At 44.7% G+C, this 22,840-nt stretch overlaps 1 protein-coding gene across 7 annotated transcripts in view; it reads left to right on the top strand.

The window, feature by feature from the left end:
- The first annotated feature begins 930 nt into the window (after window positions 1-930).
- The window catches only part of ERI3 (ERI1 exoribonuclease family member 3), a 134,377-nt gene continuing 112,467 nt past the window's right edge, over window positions 931-22,840 (top strand). For 2 of the 7 annotated variants that reach the window (XM_050800159.1, XM_050800158.1), the window contains exons 1-3: window positions 951-1,322; window positions 3,287-3,362; window positions 17,082-17,359. In XM_050800159.1, the coding sequence (XP_050656116.1) occupies window positions 1,188-1,322; window positions 3,287-3,362; window positions 17,082-17,359 (489 nt within the window). In that variant the 5' untranslated portion in view covers window positions 951-1,187. The other 5 variants (XM_050800160.1, XM_050800161.1, XM_050800163.1 and 2 more) reach the window with 5 other exon arrangements.

Below are 22,840 nucleotides of genomic sequence, written 5' to 3'. Positions count from 1 at the left end.
AACCTGTTATGTGGGTGGGATAGATAATGGCATTCCCTGATACGGGGATTACCAGGCACTCCCAGCTCAGGTGGAAACCGTTATGTTAAAGTCCGATCTCAGAGGTGGTAGGGCCCAGAAATGACATCATCCTAAGTGTAAATATGCAGACAACACACAGAGGGGCTTGGTAACTGAAGCTGGGCCCAGAAGATGGGGTCCTGACCGATTGTGAAGCTGTCAAAGCCATCATTGGCTTGGCTAAAGGTGAGGTTTCCCAGCTCATATCCTGGGACTCATGACTACCCAGAAAGGCATAACCAGGATGAAGAAACACAGGTCTCTCCAGCTTACTGGAGAGACTGACTGGGGAAGTTCCTCACAGCTGAGGCCAGAAACCTTTTAAACAGAAGTTTCCTCTGAGTGGACCTGAACAAGCCAGTTCCCTCTTCCTTAGGACGGCCCTTCACAAATCTAAGCATTTTCCTCTTAGCTTAACCCCTCTTTGTCTCAGGTCTCCCCCAGGCCCACATCACAGAGTAGATGACAATAATTACTTGTTGAATGAACGAATCATGAAGAGTCATGTAAATATAATCTGTCACGTTGTGAGCCCACATATACCTTGCGGGTATACTGGAGGGCGGGAAAACGGAGATGGGGGACCTGGGTCGCTGTAGGCCTTAGAAAGTTTCGTTTCAAAAAAATTGCTTTCACAGATCAGAAGTGATGTCCCCGCCCCCGCCTTCTCTTCTGAGTTCGTGCAACGTCAAAACTACAAGTCCCATAAGCCCGGCCGCCGGGACTTACCATCTTGACATACCTTAGCGCGCATGTCGGCGGGAGAGTGAGCATTTGGGGAGAAGAAGCCCCGCCCGACTGCAGCCCATTGGTCAAAGGGACCGGCAGCGGGCTCAGCGGTTGGCCACAGCGCCCGCCCGTCCGTCGCGTCGGTCGGGGTCAGAGTGCGCGGAGGTGAGTCGGTGTGTTGTGGACTCGTGGTGCTGGCTGCCGCTGTTCAGGCGGCCGGGAACGGGCGGTGGGGAGCGGGCGGAGCTGGCCTTGCCTCTGCCTGGCCGGCGCCGCAGTCGGCGCGGGCTGCGCCCGCCGCCGCCAACTGCCCTGAGCGCCTGCTGAGGCCGAGGGAGACGTCGGGGCCTGCACCTGGAGGGAGCCTGCCGCGCTGGCCCCGAGGAGGGGGCGTTGCCATGGCGACAGCCTCTCCCGCTGCTGACGGGGGACGGGGGCGGCCCTGGGAAGGAGGGCTGGTCTCCTGGCCCCCCGCCCCTCCCCTTACTCTCCCCTGGACTTGGATGGGCCCAAGTTGGGGGCAACACCCCGGGGTGGGTGATGCTGAATGCCCCCCTCCAAGATTGGGCCCTGGTTAATGCATGCGGGCCGAGGGTCGCGGTGCGCAGAATTTGTGCAACCTGGGGTGCTGGCCCATGTGCTAACCCTGGATGCTTAATCTACTGAGTAACGTTCTGGCGGAGGGGGAGAGGGGCAGAGCTTTGCAAGACAGGATGGGTGAGTTTATTAAGGGGGTTGACTTACTGGGATTACTAGAAAAGAAAAAGAGGTTTGACCAGAGTGGCTAGAAGTGGAGCAAGGAGATTGTATTAGAACATTCCCTTACCCCCTCCCCAACACATGCACACACACCAGGTTAGCAGTTTACCTCTTTGTAAATCTGAAGCGGTGGTAGTGGTGATGGTGGAAGGAGTGAATAAGGGGCCTAACCTGGCTATCTTTCTGTGTGCCTGTCTTGCAAATGGTCTAGCAACAGGTGTTTTCTTAAAAAAAAAGCATGAATTTGGATTGAGGCTTGACTGTGAGTTCTTGTAAAATTTAACTGCTCATTGTTGACTTGGAAGATGCTGGATGTGGGGCCCCCAATGGGGGTTTGGATTTTGTCCTTAGAGCTGGATTTTGCAACGAATAGTGCCCATCGTTGCGTCTGCTTGAGGTCTCTGGCCACTTCAATGGTATTTACTCTTGTCAGACATTTCATCAGTTTCCCAGGGGAAGGGCAGCAAAACATGAATCATATTGGCTAAAAGACTGTACGCTATTCAAACTATAGTAGGTTGTGAGTGGCTAAATGAGTTTTGATTGTAGAGTTTCTTCCAGAAATTGGCTTCATCAAATTCTGCTTTATTCTGACTTTATCATATACAGCCTGCCCTGTTTTAGTGGGTTCTTGCTTGGAACTTAAGTTTATTATACCTGGATCTCCTACTATTTAAAAGCCAATTTATAAACAGGGACTTGAAGTGTGACTCCACTAATGTGTGTCTGTGATCCTGGTTAGAAACCCACTTGGCTGCCTTTTCCTCAGGAGGTGGGGGTTGGGGGGAGGGAGCTGCCGGGAAGTGATTGATAAGGTTTCCTTTATGGATTCTGTGGTGCTTCACTGGAGCTCAGAGCACTTTGGCAACTTAAGCACTCCAAATTAAAAGCTCATTAACAATTCCTGCCCAAAGATCCTGTAAATAATCAGCTAGCTAGGTCATAGAGCTTGGCTAAGAGCTCTTCTTCCAACTTGAAATTTCCAAATAAAAGTGCTTTTATTCCCTTTCATTTTGAAAAGTGTTTTCTTTGTGGTGGGGTAAATCCGTGAGTGGCCTTTTCCCAGCGGATCTGAGTAGAAGAAAGTCTTAAATGTGTGGAATGGTAGACAGGAATATATTAGTTCCAACCCTAGGTGTTTATGCAAAAGACATCACTAACGGGGGCATCTCTGCAACTTCTGGTCCTTTGGAGGATATGAATTAGTTGAAAAGGATGATAGGTATCTATTGATGTTTTGACTTGGGATTTAGTTACCTTGACTTTCTTAGAGTTTGAAGCAGGCTTGGAAGTATCCCGAAAGTGTTTCCTAGTCTATGTGGCCATTTGCAGTATGACTTGTGGATTTGTGGCAACCAGCCCCTCCCCCAATCCTGGCCCAGCCTTAGTTCCTTAGTTCTGAATATTGTCAGCCTTACCAGTGTCTTCCTCCTTGACTAGACTAGGATTCTGAAATTACCCAAAGAGGCACCACTTCATGGCTATCTTTCTCGGTAAATGTTCAGTGTTTCTAGGAGGTGAGCCTCCATAGGAGGAAAAGTATATGACTAGAGAACATGAAAATCATTACAAATATAGTACTAATAGTTTCTGAAAGCTCCGTGGGGGCACTGTCTTTCCACATAGATGGCAGTTATCCCAAAGTTTGAGTTTAGAGTTTGAGGTGTAGTATCCTTCATGGGGATTTGATCCTTGGTATTGAAATAGACTTGTTGCAGAGATGTGTGTTTATCCACAGCATTGGGGCTTTCCAGCTCTCACAGAACCTTCAGCATCCCCAGCTGCCGGTCTTGGCATCTTCGAAGTAAGGAGAGGTGAGAATCCTGTTGCATGGTCAAGTTTGGCTTTATTTCCTTCTGAGTATTTGGGCTTGGAGGGTAGGGGGTGGGGATTGATGCAGATTGTATTTTTTTCCCCCACATATCCCCAAAGTCTAAACAAATTGTATTTTTTTGTAGCTTCTTCTGATAAGGTAACATATGTTCAAAGTCTGTAGAAACTTACTTAAAGTTTCTAAAGTGGTAAGAGTTGGAGGTGGGAGATCCAGACTCTGAAATTCTGTCACAATTGCTTTATGGGCATCTCATGAGCACCTACTTTAGGTTCAGGATGGTTGAATAGAACCAGAATAGCCCATTATCCTGAGAAATACACATCTTTTTTTTTTTTTTTTGAGGCGGAGTCTCACTCTGTCGCCCAGGCTGGAGTACAGTGGCACGCTCTCGGCTCACTACAAGCTCCGCCTCCCGGGTCCACGCCATTCTCCTGACTCAGCCTCCCGAGTAGCTGGGACTACAGGTGCTTGCCACCACGCCCGGCTAATTTTTTTGTATTTTTAGTAGAGATGGGGTTTCACCATGTTAGCCAGGATGGTCTCGACCTCCTGACCTCGTGATCCACCCACCTCGGCCTCCCAAAGTGCTGGGATTACAGGCTTGAGCCACCGCGCCCGGCCAGAAATACACATCTTAAGAAAATAGGAAGAAACATCTTCATTTGACTTTAAACATTTATTTATTTATTTAAGAGACAGACTCTTGCTAGGTTGCCCATGCTGGGCTCGAACTCCTGGGTTCAAGTGATCCTCCTCCCCACAAGTAGCTGGAGCTACAGGCATGTGCCACTACGCCTGGCTCTCATTTGGCTTTTGCTAATGTATTTGACCAAGGCCTTTGGGATCTTGGTTTAATTTAGGTTGCATGTCGCCTTTTGGTGGATGGTTAGTTCCAACCTGTCTGTTTTACAAGGATCAGGGACCAGCTAAAGAGGCATACTCTGGATGATTGATATCCAGGGACTTGAGCTTGTTTGTTCAATAGCTAAGGGCCAGGCACTGTGCTAGTTCCTGGGATTATAGTGGTGAACAAGAAAGCCACCTTCCCTGACACCATAGAGCTTACAAATTCATGGGAGAGACTGATAGTAAAAAGGCAGTTATGATATGATCTGAGAGTGCTATAGTAAGGGAAGTGTAGAGGCTTTGGAAATACTCAGAGGGGTCTCTGACCCAGAGTTGTAGACTCAGGGAAGGCCTCTCAGAGGAAGTAAACCTCCTCACATAGAATTAAACAAACCCTCAAAGAACGCTGAAAATTTAAAAAAAGAAAAAGAAAAAAATAAGATGAAGACATGAGGGACCAATTGTCAGAGCTTTGTTGAATATGAGAAAGTTCAGTGTGGCTGAAACAGAGTACTTAGTTGGCAGGGGACAGGAGAATATGGGGAGAGATGAAGCAGGAGGTAAGCAGAGGCCAGAGCCTTAGCTTATAAACTCTTAGGATTAGATCAGGGAGTAGAAAAAAGATTAGGGCTCTGCAAACTTTTTCTGTAAAGGATAAGATAGTAAATATTTAGGCTTTGGGTCTCTGTCACAACTTCTCAACTCTACTAAACTCTGCAGTTATGCATGAAAGTAGCCACAGACAGTATGAAAAGGAAGAGCATGGATGTATTCCTGTAAAACTTTATTTATAAAATAAATAAAGGTGGCAGCTAGATTTGGCCCATGGAACATAGTTTGCTGACCTCTGGATCAGATTTAAGAACAGTAAGAAGCCACTAAAGGGTTTTAAGCAGTAGACTGATGTTAGATTTGTGTTTTAGAAAGTTGGCAGGCCAGCGTGGTGGCTCACGCCTGTAATCCCAGCACTTTGGGAAGCTGAGGTGGGCAGATCGCTTGAGGTCAGGAGTTCGAGACCAGCCTAACCAACATGTTGAAACCCTGTCTCTACTAAAAATACAAAAATTAGCTGGGTGTGGTGGTGCATGTCTATAATCCTAGCTACTTGGGAGGCTGAGGTGGGAGAATCGCTTGAACCCAGAAGGCAGAGGTTGCAGTGAGCTGAGATGGCACCACTGCACTCCAGCCTGGGTGACAGAGCAAGACTCTGTCTCCAAAAAAAAATTTGCTCTGATTTCATTGTGAAAAATGGATTGAAGGGGACAGACAATACTGGAGGCAGAGAGACTAGTCAGGAGGCTGTGGAAAATTACGTGGATAGCATTTTATTTTTCCCTTTTGTGGCATTATTTTGGTCCTTAAAAATTGAGTATATGGCTGGGCACAATGGCTCATGCCTATAATCTCAGCACTTTGGGAGACCGAGGCTTGAGGCAGGAAATCAGGACCAACCTGGTCAACATACTGAGACGCAACTCTACAAAAAAACCAAAACAACAACAAAAACTGATCTATAAATATGCTTTTCTTATAAATAAAAAAAATGAGTATAAATGAATCTGCATATATGAGTGTAACGGTTCTCTTTACTAACTTCCTACCCATCTACTAGAATGTATAGAATGTCTACCAAAGAATTTGTTGGAGATACTGGCTCCTATTTTACACACTGGAAAAGATGTAGAAAGGGAAAGTTGGTATAAAATGAATTGAAAGAGCTGAGCACGGTGGCTCATGCCCATAATCCCAGCACTTTGGGAGGCCAAGGTAGGTGGATCACTGGAGGCCAGGAGTTTGAGACCAGCCTGGCCAACATGGCAAAACCCTATTTCTACCAAAAATACAAAAATTAGCTGGGCGTAGTGGCATGTGCTGGTAATCCCAGCTACTTGGGAGGCTGAGGCATGAGAATCACTTGAACCTGGGAGGTGGAGGTTGCAGTGAGCTGAGATTGCGCCACCATGCTCCAGCCTGGGCAACAGAGTGAGACTCTGTCTCAAAAAAAAAAAAAGAAAAATGCTTTGGAAACTATATTTTAATGAAGTATGGAATAAGCAGAGCCATTGAAAGGGTCTCGGTCTTAGGGTTCATAACTTAATGTCAATTAATTTGAACTTCTTGAACTGTACACAGAGAGGATGACCCATTTTCCTAAGCCTTCCAGGAAATTGCCCTCATTCTATATATGTCCTACTTGGTGTCTCCTTTCCTGGCTTGTAGAAGACTGATGACCTCTTCCAGATATTTTGGAGATGTCTCCTAGTTCAGGTATATGTCAAGGAAAGGGACCAAATAAAGTATTGTATTTGGTGAGCGTCTGATGAATAGGTTAGAGCTGAGAGTCCCTTGTCTGTGCTTTCCCTTACTTCCTACATTCCCTTTGTAGGAGGTCTTCATCCTACAACCCCAGTGTAGGTTTCTGGTAGCAGTGTTTACTTGACCTTGGGCAAGTGACTTACCTCTCTGAGCTTCACTTTGCTATCTGTAAAATGGAGATAATGATACAATCGAGTTGGCTGAAGGATTTAATAATGTTTGTAAAACTCTTTGCACAGTGTCTTGATAAGTTTTATCACTAATAAAATTTTATATAATTAATAAGTTTTTATAAAGCAGCCAGTATTTGGGTGACTTGGCTTTTGACTTCATATTTTTTGTGTCCTCACAGTTGTCATTGTGAACATACGATAAAAACATAGCCGCTCATGGTGGCAGCCAGCAGACAGGAGGAATTGACAACTAAAGCAAGGCACTGCTCTTCATAATGGAAAATTTTCAGACAATGGGTGTTCCATTCAGAATCCCAGAACTGGCCAGGTGCGGTGGCTCACACCTGTAATCCCAACCCTTTGGGAGGTCGAGGTGGGTGGATCACCTGCACCTGAGGTCAGGAGGTCAGGAGTTTGAGACCAGCCTGGCCAACATGGTGAAACCCCATCTCTACAAAAATACAAAAAATTAGCCAGGCATGGTGACACACATCTGTAGACCCAGCTATTCAGGAGGCTGAGGCAGGAGAATTGCTTGAACCTGGGAGGTGGAGGTTGCAGTGAGCCAAGATTGAGCTACTGCACTCCAGTCTGGGTGACAGAGTGAGACTCAAGACAAAAAAAAACACCAAGCAATCCCAGAACTTTTTTCAGTGTGGACCTTAGTTCCAGCACCATCAGTAAAGCAAATTGAGTGAGCAGCTTCCCGATAGAAATTCACCAAAGTGTGACCAGCATTCCTCCCTGTCTGTCTGGGGTCATTTATTAGTGTTGCCACCCTGTGGCCTTACATCTCTGTAAAGTGCCTCTCAAATTTTTTAAAATTACTTTTCACCAGCACTCTGGGAAGTGGGTCAGGTGGTCAGCATTCTTGTCCTTGATACCGTATGAAGAAACTGAGGCCCAGAAAGGTTAAATGAGTTGCCTGAGGTCCTGCTGTGAGGTACTGTCAAAGCTAGGGCAGATTTGCCATCCAGATGAAAGTGTGTTAGTTTATTGCTATGATTTTGCTTTCCTTGAGTGAGAGGTGCATAGTCATTCCAGAACTACAATCTGATGCATGCCTTGTCCAGATCTACTAGGCTTGATTTGGGTCCTACGTTATCCATTTGGTTCTGTTGGGTTTTAATTAGTGATTGCTAGAACCAGAACTGTTGGGAAGCAGATTCCCTTTGGGTCATTGTTTTTAGCCTTTCCTCTTTGGGGGCATTCCTTGAGGAGCTTTGGGTTACTAGGGATTGCTTTGATGTGTTCAAAATTGTGCCTTGTGCCCCACAGCTACAGGTAAAATCAAAAGGCGGATAATTTATGGGAGTGTCAGAGCTGGCCGCTGGCACCTCAGGAGGCCATTAGTATGCCTGTTCAGACCCTCTGTGTCCTTGCAATTGATTCCTCTTTGCATGAGCCTGATTTGGGAAGCTGTAGATCTGTGGGTAGTGATTGGATGTGACAGTCCAAACACCGGTCCCTAAATTAATCCTTTTAATGGTATTCCGGCACCAAGGCAATTCTCTCTCTCTCTCTCTCTCTCTCTCTCTCTCTCTCTGGCTCTTTCTCTGTCTCGCTCTCTCTCTCGCTCTTTCTTTCGCTCTTTTTAACTAGGGAGGACAGAATGGGGTGGGCTAGGAGGAAGGATAAAGAAAGGAAGAGAAGAAGCTTTGTTTGGTGCTTAGGCCCTGCTCTGTTCTAATTAGCATGTTCTAATTCCAGAGCAGTTGCCATCTTGACTGTGGGCATATTAATTCATTTAGCAAACATTTACTCTTGCTTACTTTGTGCCTGGTCCTGTGCTGGGTGCTGGGAATACAGAAATGAATAAAATGTGGTCCTTACGCTTAGGGATCTAGCTCAGTGTTTCTCAGGCTTTAAAAACTGTGTTTAGACGTAACACAGTTTAGATTAAAACACACACACACACACAAAACAAAACAATCTTATGCTCTTCTTTAATGCTATTTGAAATTTTAAAATGCATTAGTCTGATAAGTCAAAGAATTATGTCAAATATGCTTTTTTTTTTTTCTTTTTTTTTTTTTACATGCACATGCACACATATACCTGTACTGCTGTCTTCTATCCTTCTCCCTTAACTCCTTAAAAATTACTGGTAGTAGAAGAAACATACCTAATACCTTACAACATAGTGAGATAAAAGTTATGAAGTAGGAATAAACTGTGCCACTGGATCATACTTAAGCAATTAGCTTTATGATGGTGTCAGAGAAAGCCACCAAGAGGGGGGAGATTTGAGCTGGATTTTGTAGAAGCAGTCATAATTTGTCTGGCAAAAAATGGAAGTGCATTCCAAAATAGGGAGCAGCGTTTGCCAAAGCACAGATTTGTAAAAGGAAATGTTACATTTGGGTACTTGAGTAAGAATTGATTATAACCCTGCCTCCTGCCAGTTTTCCACTCTGTAAGATGGAAAGATTTGTTCCTCTGGAATTTTGTTTGAGAAGAGGCTTCGAGTTCCTTGTGCTGCCGTTGTTTTAATTCTGCTTTTGTGCTCAGGCCTGTAATTTTTCTTTTTAAAATACAGAAAAAAAAAAAAGGAAAACAAGTTAGGATGATTTGGATAGACTTAATTATTGCTTAAGGTTGAGTTACTTTTAGTTAAAGTTACACTTTGCCTCAAAAGAAAAACTGCAGTTGATATGCATTGTTGGCTCTCTGTTGGATGGGGGGAATCAATCATGTGGGGAAATGTGGGTCGTGGTAGAGAACAGGACCCCGAAGAGCTGAGCACTCCGATCCCTTAGTTTCCTCATGTGGAATATGAGAATACTGTTACCCATTCTGCTTGATACTGGGAGGATTAAATGAGATAAAATATGTAAATCATCAATACAGTGCCTGGCTTGAGTAGATTTTCAGAAAAGGGTGTTTCCCTTTTCTCTTTCTCAGGTAGTAACAGCTCCCTTTTACTGAGCACTTGCTACTGTGCAAAGCACTTTTTGTACATTGTATGGTTAAACTGAAACCCAAAGACAGGTATTATTATTATAGCTATTATCACAAATAATTTATAGTAGAGTCAGGATTTGAACCTAGGTTTGTCTATTACCAGTGTTTTAACACTAGATTATATAACTCCCTGCTTTTACACCAGTTCCCCATCTTGGGACCGAGAGTACAGGAAGTATTTAACAGTTCTAGGTACCTCTCTTCTGGGATCAGATGCTGTCTACAAGTGTGAGAGGTGCTTAAAAGGTTGATGCTACTATACCTGCCCTCCATCCATCTCTAGTCCGTTTATGGTGTGTTAGGAAGCAAGGCTTTGCCCCTTCTCATATGTGATGGGGTTGCAACAGACTTGCAGGACTTTGCAAAAAGATGTCTTCCAGCTTTGGCGGCTGAAAGGAGTTTGCCCAAGCTACTGGGCATGGCTGATGGTTTAGCAAACAACAGGCAAATCACAAACAATTGCCTCTTTTTATGTGTTTCTTGGAGCCTCTGAAACAGACCAGTTGAAGGGGAGAGCAAGCCTGCTGTGACCTGTGATGTTGCCATCAGAATTTGGTGTTCTTGAAGGCCTTTAGTGATTTTAGCTCTGCTGGTAGTTTGGGATTATTAGCAGCTGCTTCTGAGTTGGGGGAGCTCTCCCTAGCCATGCCTTGGAGCAGAAGCAGCTGTAGCTACAGGCCAAGGCAGGGACTGGATGTAGAGAAGAGGAGACTGTTTTATTGAGGTGAGGACCCAGTTTTAGAGTTCCTGCTTCCTTTCTGCTTTGGGACCACGTGGAGGTTCCAGGGCATGTCAAGCTTTGTTTTGTCTTCAACCTCTAGCCTTCAGCAAACTAGACAGAGTCCTCAGGCTCCTGGCGTCTTCTATGAGACTGCACAGCTTGGGAAATGACTAGTGAGGCCTTTTCCTTGTGTTGGATCCCAGCCTGAGATCCTGGCCTTGGAGTCGAGAGCCTAGGTTCTATTCTTACTATTTCTTGCAATGTGAAGCTTGGGCAGTCCTTTTCTCTTTCTAATCTCATTTTTCCTGGCTGGTTGGACTGTGTTGCCTCTTAGGGTTTCTTTCACCTCTGACAGTTTGTTTTTTACACAGAGAGTGCTCTGGCAGTAAGGATATATTCATTAGATGGAAGATTATGACTTTTGAAGGCATGCAGTTTATTTGTATTTTTCCCAGGCTATTTTTAGCTGCTTGAGACAAAGCCTATGACTAAGTGAGTTCCAGACAGGTATTACTGTGTTTTTTATTGTTGTTTCTGTGACTCAGGTGCCTGAGCACTTGTGATACTGCAGGTCAGATTGGGTCGGGGCTTACACCAGGACTGAGAACTGAGGAAGCTGTGATTGTTGTATTCCTAGGTGCTTCCAGTCAGCTGGACTCAGAACCTGTTGCTGGTAACTTGGAGTTACTCAAATGTATCCCTGCCTCTTAGTCTGGCTTCTAATGGAATGAATTAAATCCAGGGATGGTATAAACATACACCCTCCCAGAAATCCCAAGTACACATGGCTGGGGAGGTGGGAGTGGGAGTAGACCACGTGTTTCACAATGGGCTCCTCTTGTTTTCCCATCCTGAGGACTCCCTTGGCCTGTGTGTGTGGATGTTAAAGGTCGACCCCCTCCACTCACCCCTCCAGTAATGGAGGCTATAAAATGTCTATTTACCCAAGACACCAGAACGACTCCTCTGTGGTTCCTCTAATCTGGTGATTTGGTGCTTCTTTGGTCTCTCAGGTAAATACAGATTGAGTCTTTTTATAAAGGCATATTATTTCCCTCATTAAATGTGTGTTTTGGCACATGTGTTATTTACCTGATAGACAGTAATGGCTGCAGAGGAGCCATTGGTGTCTGTTGTGTAAATACTCTGCACAGAGACCATCCTCCAGGGGCTCTGGCGCAGGCCTGTTTCTCCAAATTGGGCTGGCCCCGTGGCAGTCCCATTTACCCCTCCCCTGTCCCCACTGGGGACCTGGGCCCTTCATATTGAGGAGAGAATCATTCATTTTCCTCCTTGCCATGGGCTACTTAATACCTTTAATTTGCTAGGAGAGGGAAAAGGATGTCTGAGAATAAATGTGTATAAATCTTTGTCTCTGATGAAAGATAGTTTGCAGAAATAGGCAGAATCATAAACTTTCTTTTGAGTTTTGGTCCTCAGTTAGATACTAAAAGTCCCAGTTGATTTTATAAGCTATAGACTTATAGCCTGCAAATTTGTGACTAAAACATAAAGACATCAATAGGAAGGAGAAATCCCTAAGACACCAGAGGGTGCGAGGGCAGGTGGGATGCTGCTGCAGGGAGCAGGGGTGTTTCCTGAGAAGGCTCTATGGTAGCAGGAGTGCCAGTGAGGTGGGCATTGAGTGGGTGCTCTTCTAATGGAAAGTCGGCTGGATAGAGATACTGTTTGGGCTGAGAGATGCTTTGAGCCTCTCTGCCAGAGAGAACATGCAGCCTACCTTCTGTGGGCATTACAGGGAGATCTCTCCCTTCAAATACTGTCTGTGTGATATTTTTAATTTAAAAATTTTAACTACATTGCACATGGATTTAAAAAAAACAATTAATTTATTGAGACAGAGTCTCTGTCACCCAGGCTGGAGTGTAGTGATGTGATCTCAGCTCACTGCAAACTCTGCCTCCTGAGTTCAAGCGATTCTCCTGCCTCAGCCTCCTGAGTAGCTGGATTACAGGCGTGTGCTACCATGCCTGGCTAATTTTTGTAATTTTAGGAGAGATGGGGTTTTGCCATGTTGCCCAGGCTGATCTTGAACTCCTGACCTCAAGCGATCTGCCTGCCTTGGCCTCCCAGACTGCTGGGATTACAGGTGTGAGCCACCCCACCCCACCCAGCTGATTTTAAAAAGCAATTTTGAAAAACAATTTGAAACAGCCCAAATTTACTTAAAAGTTGTAAGTACAGTAGAAGGAATTTTTTCCCTGAACCATTTGAGGGTTAAATTGCCGACCTAATACCCCATCACCCTGAATACTTGGTGTGCATTTCCTATAAACAAGGACATTTTCCTACCTAGTCACAATACAACCATCAAAATCAGGAAATTAACATTGATACAAAACCTCTATATAATCCTCGGACCCCATTAAAGTCTTGCCAGTTGTCCTAGGAATGTTCTTTGCAGCAAAATGATCCAGTTCAGAATTGTGGGTTGCATTTGGTTATCAAGTCTCTTTAGTCTCCTTTAGACTTTCCTCAGTAAACGTTCCTTGGCATTCATGACCTTGATACTTTTGAAGATTATAGGTTGGTTATTGTTTAGATTGTCTCTCAATTAGGGTTTGTATGACATTTTCTCATGATTAGATTTAGGTTGTGTATCTTCAGGAATGTATCAGAAATGATGCTTTGTTCTTTTCGTTACATGATTTTGATTTATCCCATTATTGATAATGTTCGCTTTGATCACTTGATTAAGGTGATGTCTGCCAGGCTTCTCCATCATAAAATTACTCCTCGTTGTAATTAATAAGTATTTCTTGGGGAGATACTTTGAAACTATGTAAATATCTCACATCAAAGTTTAATTTATTGATTTATATCTTTATGGACTCATGGTTTTCTATTCAGTGCATTATAATCCATTACTATCATTGTTTCTTGGCCAGTAGGTGGCTTCTGTATCCTTTTGGTATGTTCCCATCATTCTTTGGGTGTTTCCTTGCTTTGTGGTATAAGATGTTATGGGCTTATCTTGTATTTCTCTTGCTGCATCCCTGGAATCAGCCATTTCTTCAAGGACCTCTGTTTCTTTTAGTGGAGAATGGTATTTAGAAGGCAACTGGGGCTGGGTGCTGTGGCTCATGCCTGTAATCCCAGCACTTTGGGATGCCAAGGTGGGAAGAACACTTGAGCCCAGGAGTTTGAGACCAGCCTGGGCAACATAGTGAGACTCTCATCTCTACAAAAAAATAAAAGTATTAGCTGGATGTGGTGGCATGTGCCTGTGGTCCAAGCTACTTGGGAGGCTGAGGTGGGAAGATTGCCTGAGCCTGGGAGTTCGAGGCTGCAGTGAGCTGTGATTGTGCAACTGCACTGCAGCCTGGACAACAGAGCAAGACCCTATCTTAAAAAAAAACTAGAAGGCAATGGAGTGCTAGGTGTGCTCATTGCCATTGTTACTGCTCCCTGGCTCTTCCTTAAACAGAAATATATATGCATATGTATGTATATTTGTGTGTGTGTATCCATCTGTCTATCTGATATACATCTAATCAAAAACCATGAGTTCACATTCTTCCTGCCAATTCCAATCCAACACCACAGATTTTCTCCCTTTCCATATTTTAAGTCCTTTCTGTAACAGTGAGAAACTCGGGTCCCATTATCCTTAATATATGCACTTCCTTGATCAGTTCCTCTGTAGGTAGCTAATCTCCTGTTACTGCCACTGCCCTTTACCCCTCATGAGTGCCTCTTTTACCCTGCCTATGTCACCCCACATCAGACTGCCAGCCCACATGGATGCTCTCCACACCCCCTTGGTTCTGACATGCTGTACCACACCTTCCCATCTCTGCAAGGATGTGTTCCTCACCCTGCCAAGGCTCTGACAGTGTCCCCCAGACCTCTCTGGCTCACCCTACTCCACCTGTTACAGATATCTGCCCTCTTCTGCTGCACCTAATGGCTTTAGGATTGAGTTTTTCAGGAAGGGAAGAGGAAGAGCTACCCTCTGTTTCTTGACTTGAACTGAACTTGGTTGTTACAAGTAAGGGAAGTGTGGAATCCAGTAACTGCTGATATGTGGAGGCCTGACCTCCTAATGTCTACTCTCAAGACTTCCTACAAGAGAAGCTTTTTTGTTTTGTTTTGTTTTGTTTTTGAGTCTTGCTCTGTCACCCAGACTGGAGTGCAGTGGCGTCATCACAGCTCACTGCAGCCTCAACCTCCTGGGCTCAAGCGATCCTCCTACTTCAGCCTGCCAAGTAGCTGGGACTACAGGCATTCACCACCCCACCTGGCTAATTTTTAATTTCTTTTTTGTAGAGATGGGGTCTCACTGTGTTTCCCAGGCTGATTTCAAACTCCTGGGCTCAAGCGATACTTCTGCCTCAGCCTCCCACAGTGCTGGGATTACAGGTGTCAGTCACTGTGCTTGACCAAAAGAAGCTTTTTGATGTAGATGAAATCAGGTGAAAAAGCAAGGCCTGCAGGCAAGAGAACCACTGGCCATCAGAATAGGGTATGTATAGTATGCTCTGTCAGAGGTCTAGAGCATTTTAGGGTTGCAGAAGACATCGATACTACTCTCTGAGGCTGGCTTATGAATTAATTGGATTTGTAGGCCCAGAATCTGGGGGATCCAGGCTTGGCCAGTTAGGCATAGCCCAATAGGATAGTAGTAATAACATTAGGCTAATATATATTAAGCCCTTATATGCCAGACACTGCTCTTAATGCTTTGCATGTGTTGTCTCATGGTATTCTCACTTAAGGAATAGGTGCTATAGTTATTGTCATTTTACAGATGAGGAATTGAAGAACACAGCATGCCCAGGGTGCCATGGGTAGTAAGTGGTAAAGCCAGGATTCAAACTTGGAAGCCCTCCTTGCTCATCATGCTTAATTGCTTATAGTATTTGGTAGATAGGATCTGACTGACTGTACATACAATGCATATTCTATGCACATTGTGGAACATTAAGACTTTTGGAAGTCTTTACACTTTTTTATCGGGTTAGAGAAGAGTCTAAGTCCTTGAGGCACTTTGAATCCAAACTAGAATGGGTAATTTGAGCAGACCGGTGTCTCCTATCTCATCAAGGCTTCCAGTACGGTTCAGGAATAGGTGATGAGAAGATTCTGGCTTTCAAAAGGATATTGGCCCTCTTGCCTTTCCAGGAAACTCCATAGTGAAACTCAAGCTGGCGTTTGTCTACTGGGGCTGAGTTTTGGCTGTATTTTTGGTGAGGCTATAAAGCAGTGGTGAAAACAAGTGCTGTGCTTGTGCAGGATCCACAAAGAACTTAAAATATTTTTTGGTCTTAGCTCCACTGAATCCCCCTGAAATCTCATTATAGGGATAGAGAAATCGAGGAGCTATGCTAGCGTATATCCTAGTAAATATATAGGCAAGTTACTGTAGCTCATTCAGTGAGTCAGGAGAGAGATGGGAAGACAGCCATACTTGGCATTATCTGCTTCTGTTCAGGTAGTGACCTAATTGCCTTTGAGTATGTGCTGGACTTCACAGGGTGCTATCCCCTCTACCCTGTGTGAAGGGAGCCAGGTGCCCACTTGCAGCCATCAGAGGCAAGCCTTTGGCTGTGTTGGAATGGGGCTTCAGAAAGCACAAACTATGGCCATTACTGTATTGTACAGTGAGATTTCTTATTTGAGGATTAAAGTTGAGAGAAATTTGAATGTTGGGTATTAAAGGGAGAAAGACAACATTTCTGCTTTGTTCCTTCTTTCTTTTTAAGGAAGTTTGAGATATTCATGAGTAAAACTTAGGCTTTGATTTTTATATTTGGTTAGGCCTCTGAGGAGCAGGCATTCTGCAAATTTAAGGGGAAAACTTAAAGGAAAAGTGATTCCTTTTTTTTTTTTTTGCACATGTAACTCAGAAAACTTTACTAGACTTTTAGCCGTGCTCCTATTACTGCCACATCTGGGTTTTCTTTTTCTTCCCTATTTAAAAAGTCCTGCAGTCATTCAGGGCCTCTAGTAGAGACTGAGTCTAAGGCAGCAAATGAGAAGGCCTAAGGCTGTTGCCAGCTGTGCTCTCCAGGCACTGTTCATTCCCCCCGGGTGCCACTTACTAGTGTGGGGGCTGGGGGATCACCAGAATGCTGGGAGCAAACTCCCCTGTGATTTGCTTTGTTTGCCTTCACCTTGGGAGAGGGGAGGAGGGTATGTGGAGACATCAAGATAAAGACTGGAAAGCCAGGGGCAAATGGCTCCTAGTGGAGCTGAGAAAAGAGCCTAGGACATTTTCTGCTGCTTGTCTGAGTCTACTTAGCTTCCAGGACTGATTGTACAACAGGGTCACCTCATGTTACTTTGGGCCCATAGCTTTAATGTTAACTGTTGCCACCTGAGAAGTGACTGCACAATTTTTCTCTTTTCTCTCTTTTGAACTTTAGAGCTCCATTTAAAGATGAAGGCCCGTGTTGCATGTTGTTTTGAGAATGATCTGGGAGACTCAGAGCTGTAATAATGCTGCAGGTGCTGCTATTAGGGTCTTGAACTTCGGTAACGAATACTATGATTTAGAAAAGGGGCCCAGAAACACTGGGGAGTGGCCCATGTTGCGTGGATACTCCTGAAGACTAGATGGAACAGGGCCACAGTGGGAGGGAGTAACCCAGGCTCTCTGTTCTTTTTTTTTTTTCTTTTTTTTCTTTCTTTTTTTTTTAAACTTTCCTCCCCTAAGTTTTAGATGCTTCTGGATGTTCAATGCTAGCACCTTTACAGACTGGAGCAGCTCGATTTTCTTCGTATTTACTTTCAAGAGCAAGAAAAGTGCTGGGCTCCCACTTATTTTCTCCCTGTGGTGTTCCGGAGTTCTGCTCCATATCCACCAGAAAGCTGGCGGCCCACGGCTTTGGCGCATCCATGGCGGCAATGGTGTCCTTCCCTCCCCAGAGGTATCACTACTTTTTAGTGCTGGACTTTGAGGCCACGTGCGACAAGCCACAGATTCATCCTCAGGTAACTGTTCCATCATTGCTTTAGAAAAGGTGGGGTGGGCAACGAGGGAGGGAGGATAGTTTTGCTTTCTGGGACCGAAAGGAGCTTTCTCATGCCTTCCTGTCTTTTAGCTACTCATTTAGAGCTCCTGTCTAGGAAGCAGGACTTGTTTCAGGTATGCTAGTGTAAGGTAGACCTGAGAAGTCTCTGGAGAGAACTGGGTACATTGTTTTTCTCTGGTCTCAGCTTTTGGGAATCAACATACTTCCTTCTCTCCCGTCCTTCCTTTCTCTGTTCTCTTCTTTCCTCCATTCTCCTGCTACTGCCACTTGTTCCTTTAAGGAATACTATAGTAGCTAGCCTCCAAGATGACCTCAGTGATCCTTAACTCCTGCTATTCACACCCTTGGTAGTTCCCCTCCTGCACTGAATCAAAGATATCCCTGTAGAGCTAATAGAATACAGTGGAAGAGATAATGTATGACTTCTGAGGGTAAGTTATAAAAAGTATTGCAGTCCACTTTGCTCTTTTGGACCACTTGCTCTGGGGGAAGCCAGCTGTCATGCTGCCAGGACACTCAAGCAGCCCTGTGGAGAGGCACATGTATGTAGGAACTGAGGCTCTTAGCCAAAATCCAGTGCCCAACTTGCCAGTCATGAGAATGAGCTCTCTTAGAAGTGAATCTACCAGCCCCGGTCAGGCCTTCAGATGACTGCAGCCCCAGTGGACATGTGACTTCAACCTTAGGAGAGACTTTGAGCCAGACCAGCCAGCTGAGCCATGGTCAAATTCCTGACTCACAGGAACTGTGAGGGATAACAAATGATTATTGACGTTTTAAGCCCCAAGTTTTGGGATGATTTGTTATGCAGCATTAGATAACCTGAGTAAGTACCATTGTTGGTCTGTTGGAAAGGACAATTTCTTTCCTTGCTTTTTTTCATTAGCCACCAGCTGTGTTCAAAGACCTTTTAGCTTTTAAGTTAATGCTACTAGGAGGCTTGGATTAGCTGCAGGTGATATTGAAGTATGTGGTGTTTGCTTTGAGGGAATGATTGGGGGCTGATGTAGCAGTTCATTGTAGTGTTGGTGCATTGAATATGCCTGGCTCTAGGACTGTAACTCTTCTCTACAGGGTTAGGTTATAGACTGTGATTTGGGGATGCATAGACATATTGCTCTGGGAACAACTTTCAGTCGTAAGGAGGAGGGAGAGAAGGGGACCTCAGCATTGGGCACTTGGAAGGTAGGGAGGAGTGTGGTCCATTCAAAGATAAACTGGGTTCATTTGTCATGGTTGGTTTTTTCAGGAAGGGATAGAATGGTAGATTATTTTACATAAAGCAGATATGACAACCTCTTTAGTTTTCCCTTTCTCCTCTCCTCTTTTCTATACTCCCTTAATGCATTGGTCTGCCTTGGGGCATTGGAGTGAGTTCTGTTGAGGGCTGGGAACACAGGAGCTGGATAAGGAGAATATCCTAAAGGAAGGTCCTTTGGGTGAAAGGGAGTGCAGCTTGGGAGCTACTCAAGCCACGCTTACTTTCTCTGCCTCTTGCTCCTGCCTGTACTGTAGAGTCTTCTTCCCTGCCTCCCCAAGCTACTGGAGTTTCTCTGGTGTGGTGGGGGGGCAGCTGGGTGGTACGTTGGGAATTTTGGTTTTGTAGATTCTCCCACATTGGGAATCAGGGATCCAAATCTTAATATGTCATATTATTTCTTTTACTTCAGTCACTGGGTAAGCCCTAGTGGGACATGAGACTAAAATCTAACACATCTCTGTCACATAGGATTCATCCCTCTTCTGATCCCTCATAATCGCTTGGCACCTCTGTTATGGCATTTACTGCTTTCTGGCATATGCTTATATATGTGTATTTTCTTACCTTATCGGTTAGATTATAAGCTCAGATAATTATGTAGCTCTGTTTTCTTGTCCTGCAGAGGGTCCTGCCAATATTCCTGAAGGTGAAGCCTGAATCATGTCTCAGTTTGGTCTGTCAATGTCTCCTTTCATCTCTCTTTCAAGGGCTTTATTTTTACTTATTTATTTATTTATCACAATGCTGAAGACATCATGCAGTACAGATTTAAACAGCTTGTGTCACCAACTTCCTTCCCAGACTTAGGCACCAAGACCTTCCAGACCCAGGCTGAGTTAGGGCTTCACATTGTTTACCAGGATCTGGGCCTGATTAAAGATTATCTCCAGAATCAATGAACCCTGATGATGTGATTCCAAGGGCACTTAAGGAATTGGCTGCCCTGCTTCATTATTAGCAAAGCATTAGCTGTTGCTTTAGAGAACTCGGGAAGAAGCATTTTCTGTCTTGCTTATCTTTAAAAGGAGAATACGAATGATCTTGGAAATTATAGACCCGTTAGTTTACTGTGATTCCAGAGAAGATACTTGACCTGATCGTCAGATAATCAATCAGCAAACAGCTAGAAGAGCGTGGGGCACTGAGTAATAACTTACATGGGTTTGTGAAGAAGAGCAAATCCTGTCAGATCAATCTAACTTCTTGCTGTGACATAGTGATGGATTTGAGTCGGTCTAGGGCAAGTGATAAATGTAATGCGTCTTGACTTCATTAAACCTCTACAATGCTGTGATCAACAGTTGGGAAGGTGAGTTTGGGGCCAGACATCTGTGTTGGACTACCCATCAGACCACCTTCAGGAAAGACCACCTTCAGGAAAGGGACGGCAGGTTGAAACCTGTTATAGCAATTTAAAATCTCCCTTTTTTATGGGAGAGCTTTTTTAAGGTTTGCAGGTAGCAGGATCCTGATGGGATTCAGCGAAAGCCAAGAAGATGGATTGGAGAAGTTGTCAGTCCTAGATAGAATAGCATCCTTCCATTGAGGTCAACATAGGTCAGGTTCTTATTAGAGTCTCTGTGCTGTTTAGGTCTTCTGGTCAACAAGGGAAGTGGAGAAATTGGAAAAGCTCAGGAATTAGACCAAAAATCATTAGAGGCACAAAAATAGAACTTAGAAAATAAATTGAATATAGTTTTGGTGACTGATTTCTTGTCCAGACTGAATAAATTCATCATTTGAGGAGTAGTTATTCCAAGGAGTATGATAACAACTTGCTCTTGATTTTAGTAGGGACAAAAAAGAAAGAAGTTTAAATGGAAGCAGGAAAGGTTGAGATTTGGGATGAGAGTGAACTGCCAGAAGAGACAGCAAAAGGACCAGAATAAGGTATACACCTTAGATCAGCCTTCCTTAGTGCTCTCTCAAAATGGCTGATGGCTGTCCATTTGACAGAGATTCTTTGATTCTTTTTTTTTTTTTTGAGATGGAGTTTCGCTCTTGTTGTCCACTGCTAGAGTGCCATGGCACCATCTCGGCTCACCGCAACCTCTGCCTCAAGCAATTCTCCTGCCTCAGCTTCCCGAGTAGCCGGGATTATAGGCATACGCCACCATGCCCAGCTAATTTTGTATTTTTAGTGGAGACGGGGTTTCTCCATGTTGGTCAGGCTGGTCTCGAACTCCCCACCTCGGGTGATCCACCCACCTCGGCCTCCCAAAGTGCTGGGATTACAGGCGTGAGCCACCACCCCCGGCCTGATTCTGTATGAGTAAGGTCTGCATGCCTCCTGGGAGTAGGGCTGGGCTCATGAATGAGAACCATCCAGGCTCCTCTCCTGACCAGCTCCCTTTTCTATTTTTTTTTTTTTTTGAGACAGAGTCTTGCTCTGTTGCTCAGGCTGGAGTGCAGTGGTGTGATCACAGCTCAGTGTAGCCTCAACCTTCAGCCTCAACCTCCTGGGCTCAAGCAGTCCTCCCATCTTAGCCTACCAAGTAGCTGGGACTATGGGTATACCCCATCATGCCTGGCTAATTTTCTGTTTATTTATTTTTTATAATGATGGGGTCTCACTATGTTGCCCAGGCTGGTTTCAAACTCCTGAATTCAAGTGATACTTCCACCTCGGCCTTCTAAAGTGCTGTGATTACAGGTGTGAGCCACCACAGCCAGTAGGAACTTTCAGTACTCAAGACTCTGCATGGTACACTTCTGTTTTTATGAGAGTGTGTCACACCCCTTGAGTATATAGGAGGCAGAAACAGTCTTAGGCCATGGCCTATTTGGAGGCTTAATGTGGGGCTCTTTTATCTATCTATGATTTCCAGAAGTCCCTAAGTTAGCTGAGTCAGCTTATTGGGACTATCCTAAAGGAATGCCATTGTGAAAAACTAACAGGTGTAAGCCCTGTTGTAGTTGGGTGAGTAACAGTATTGGTTATAAACATGGTAAAACATGGTATTTTCCATTTGTCATCAGTTTTGCTGTTTACTTTTGTACTTTGTTCAGCTAGGTGAAACTGGAGTGTTTGGCTTGCCAGTCATAGGCTTTGGTGTTCTGGTTTTTGCACTCATTTTATTTGTGTTACATGTTTTGATTCAGATTAACATGATAGGTATTGGTTGAATAGGAGACTGGTTTTCATTTGAAAACGTTTTTTTCACTTAAATGTTAATTGAGATGGCTTAAAATGTTTTAGAGGGTCTACATTTCAGGAATGCGGCTCCTTTCTTGTTTTAGGAATTGTTTCCTGACATAGAGGCAGATTTGTATCTGGTTTAGGAGAATTGTGCCTCCTTTGTCCTCGCTAGCAGGAGTTCATGTTGCTCATTTTGGTGTGGATGTGCACCGAATGATGGTTGTTGTGACCCTGAGGCCCAGAGAGCAGCCTGAAAGCTTTGGTGGGATCTTTAATTGTGTATCTTTAACCTTGGGGCAAGTTCGCTCACCACCTCAGTGTTCAGAAGAGACCAAAGCAAATGTAAGTGAGGAAAATGAGGTATAGGCCACAGCACGTTGGGAGGAGGAGGTAACCTTAGCTGTCTGGATGACCAGGGAGGGAGGGTGCAGCCCAGCTCTCCCCATCCGAGAAGCTGCCATCCTGGCGGCTACCTGCTTTCCTCCCCGAGTGCTCTGGCCATCCGTCAGGCTCCTGGGTAGTCTTTTTGTCTCTGCTCTGCAGCAGCCCCACTGACTGTTTGCCTTCTCATCTGTATTCAAGTGCCCATACCTTTGGAGAAAAATGACCTTTGGGGTTGAGGTTTCTAGTGTTTGGTCTTTGTCCACAGGGGCATTTTTTTCCCTTTTACGGAAACCTTGAAGAGAGTCCATCTGCATTTTGAGTTAGAACTATGAGTAAAGGAGTTTCTCGTTTCCAGAAAATTGTCCAGATGCTGTTATTTTTGAAGGGTAGGTGGGGAGGGTTGATGGTGACAGAGAGGGCTGATATAGAAGAGATGCGGAGGGTTTCAGTGTGACCTAGAGTTGCCACATCGTTACTAGTCTTTTGTGAAAGAGACATTTTGGAAAACTTTACAGGAAATTGGTTAAGATCCCTACAAAGCGAACTATATTGATTTCTTTCTCCTTCGTTCGAGGCTGAAAGGCAGAAATCCTCTTAACCCCACGTACTGCCTCCCCGCCCTGCCCCACACATTGCTCTTTGCTCCATGCTTAGCT

The sequence above is a fragment of the Macaca thibetana genome, chromosome 1 (genome assembly GCF_024542745.1).
Source record: "Macaca thibetana thibetana isolate TM-01 chromosome 1, ASM2454274v1, whole genome shotgun sequence".
Taxonomy (NCBI): domain Eukaryota; kingdom Metazoa; phylum Chordata; class Mammalia; order Primates; family Cercopithecidae; genus Macaca; species Macaca thibetana.
This window is presented reverse-complemented; position numbering and strand designations above follow the sequence as displayed.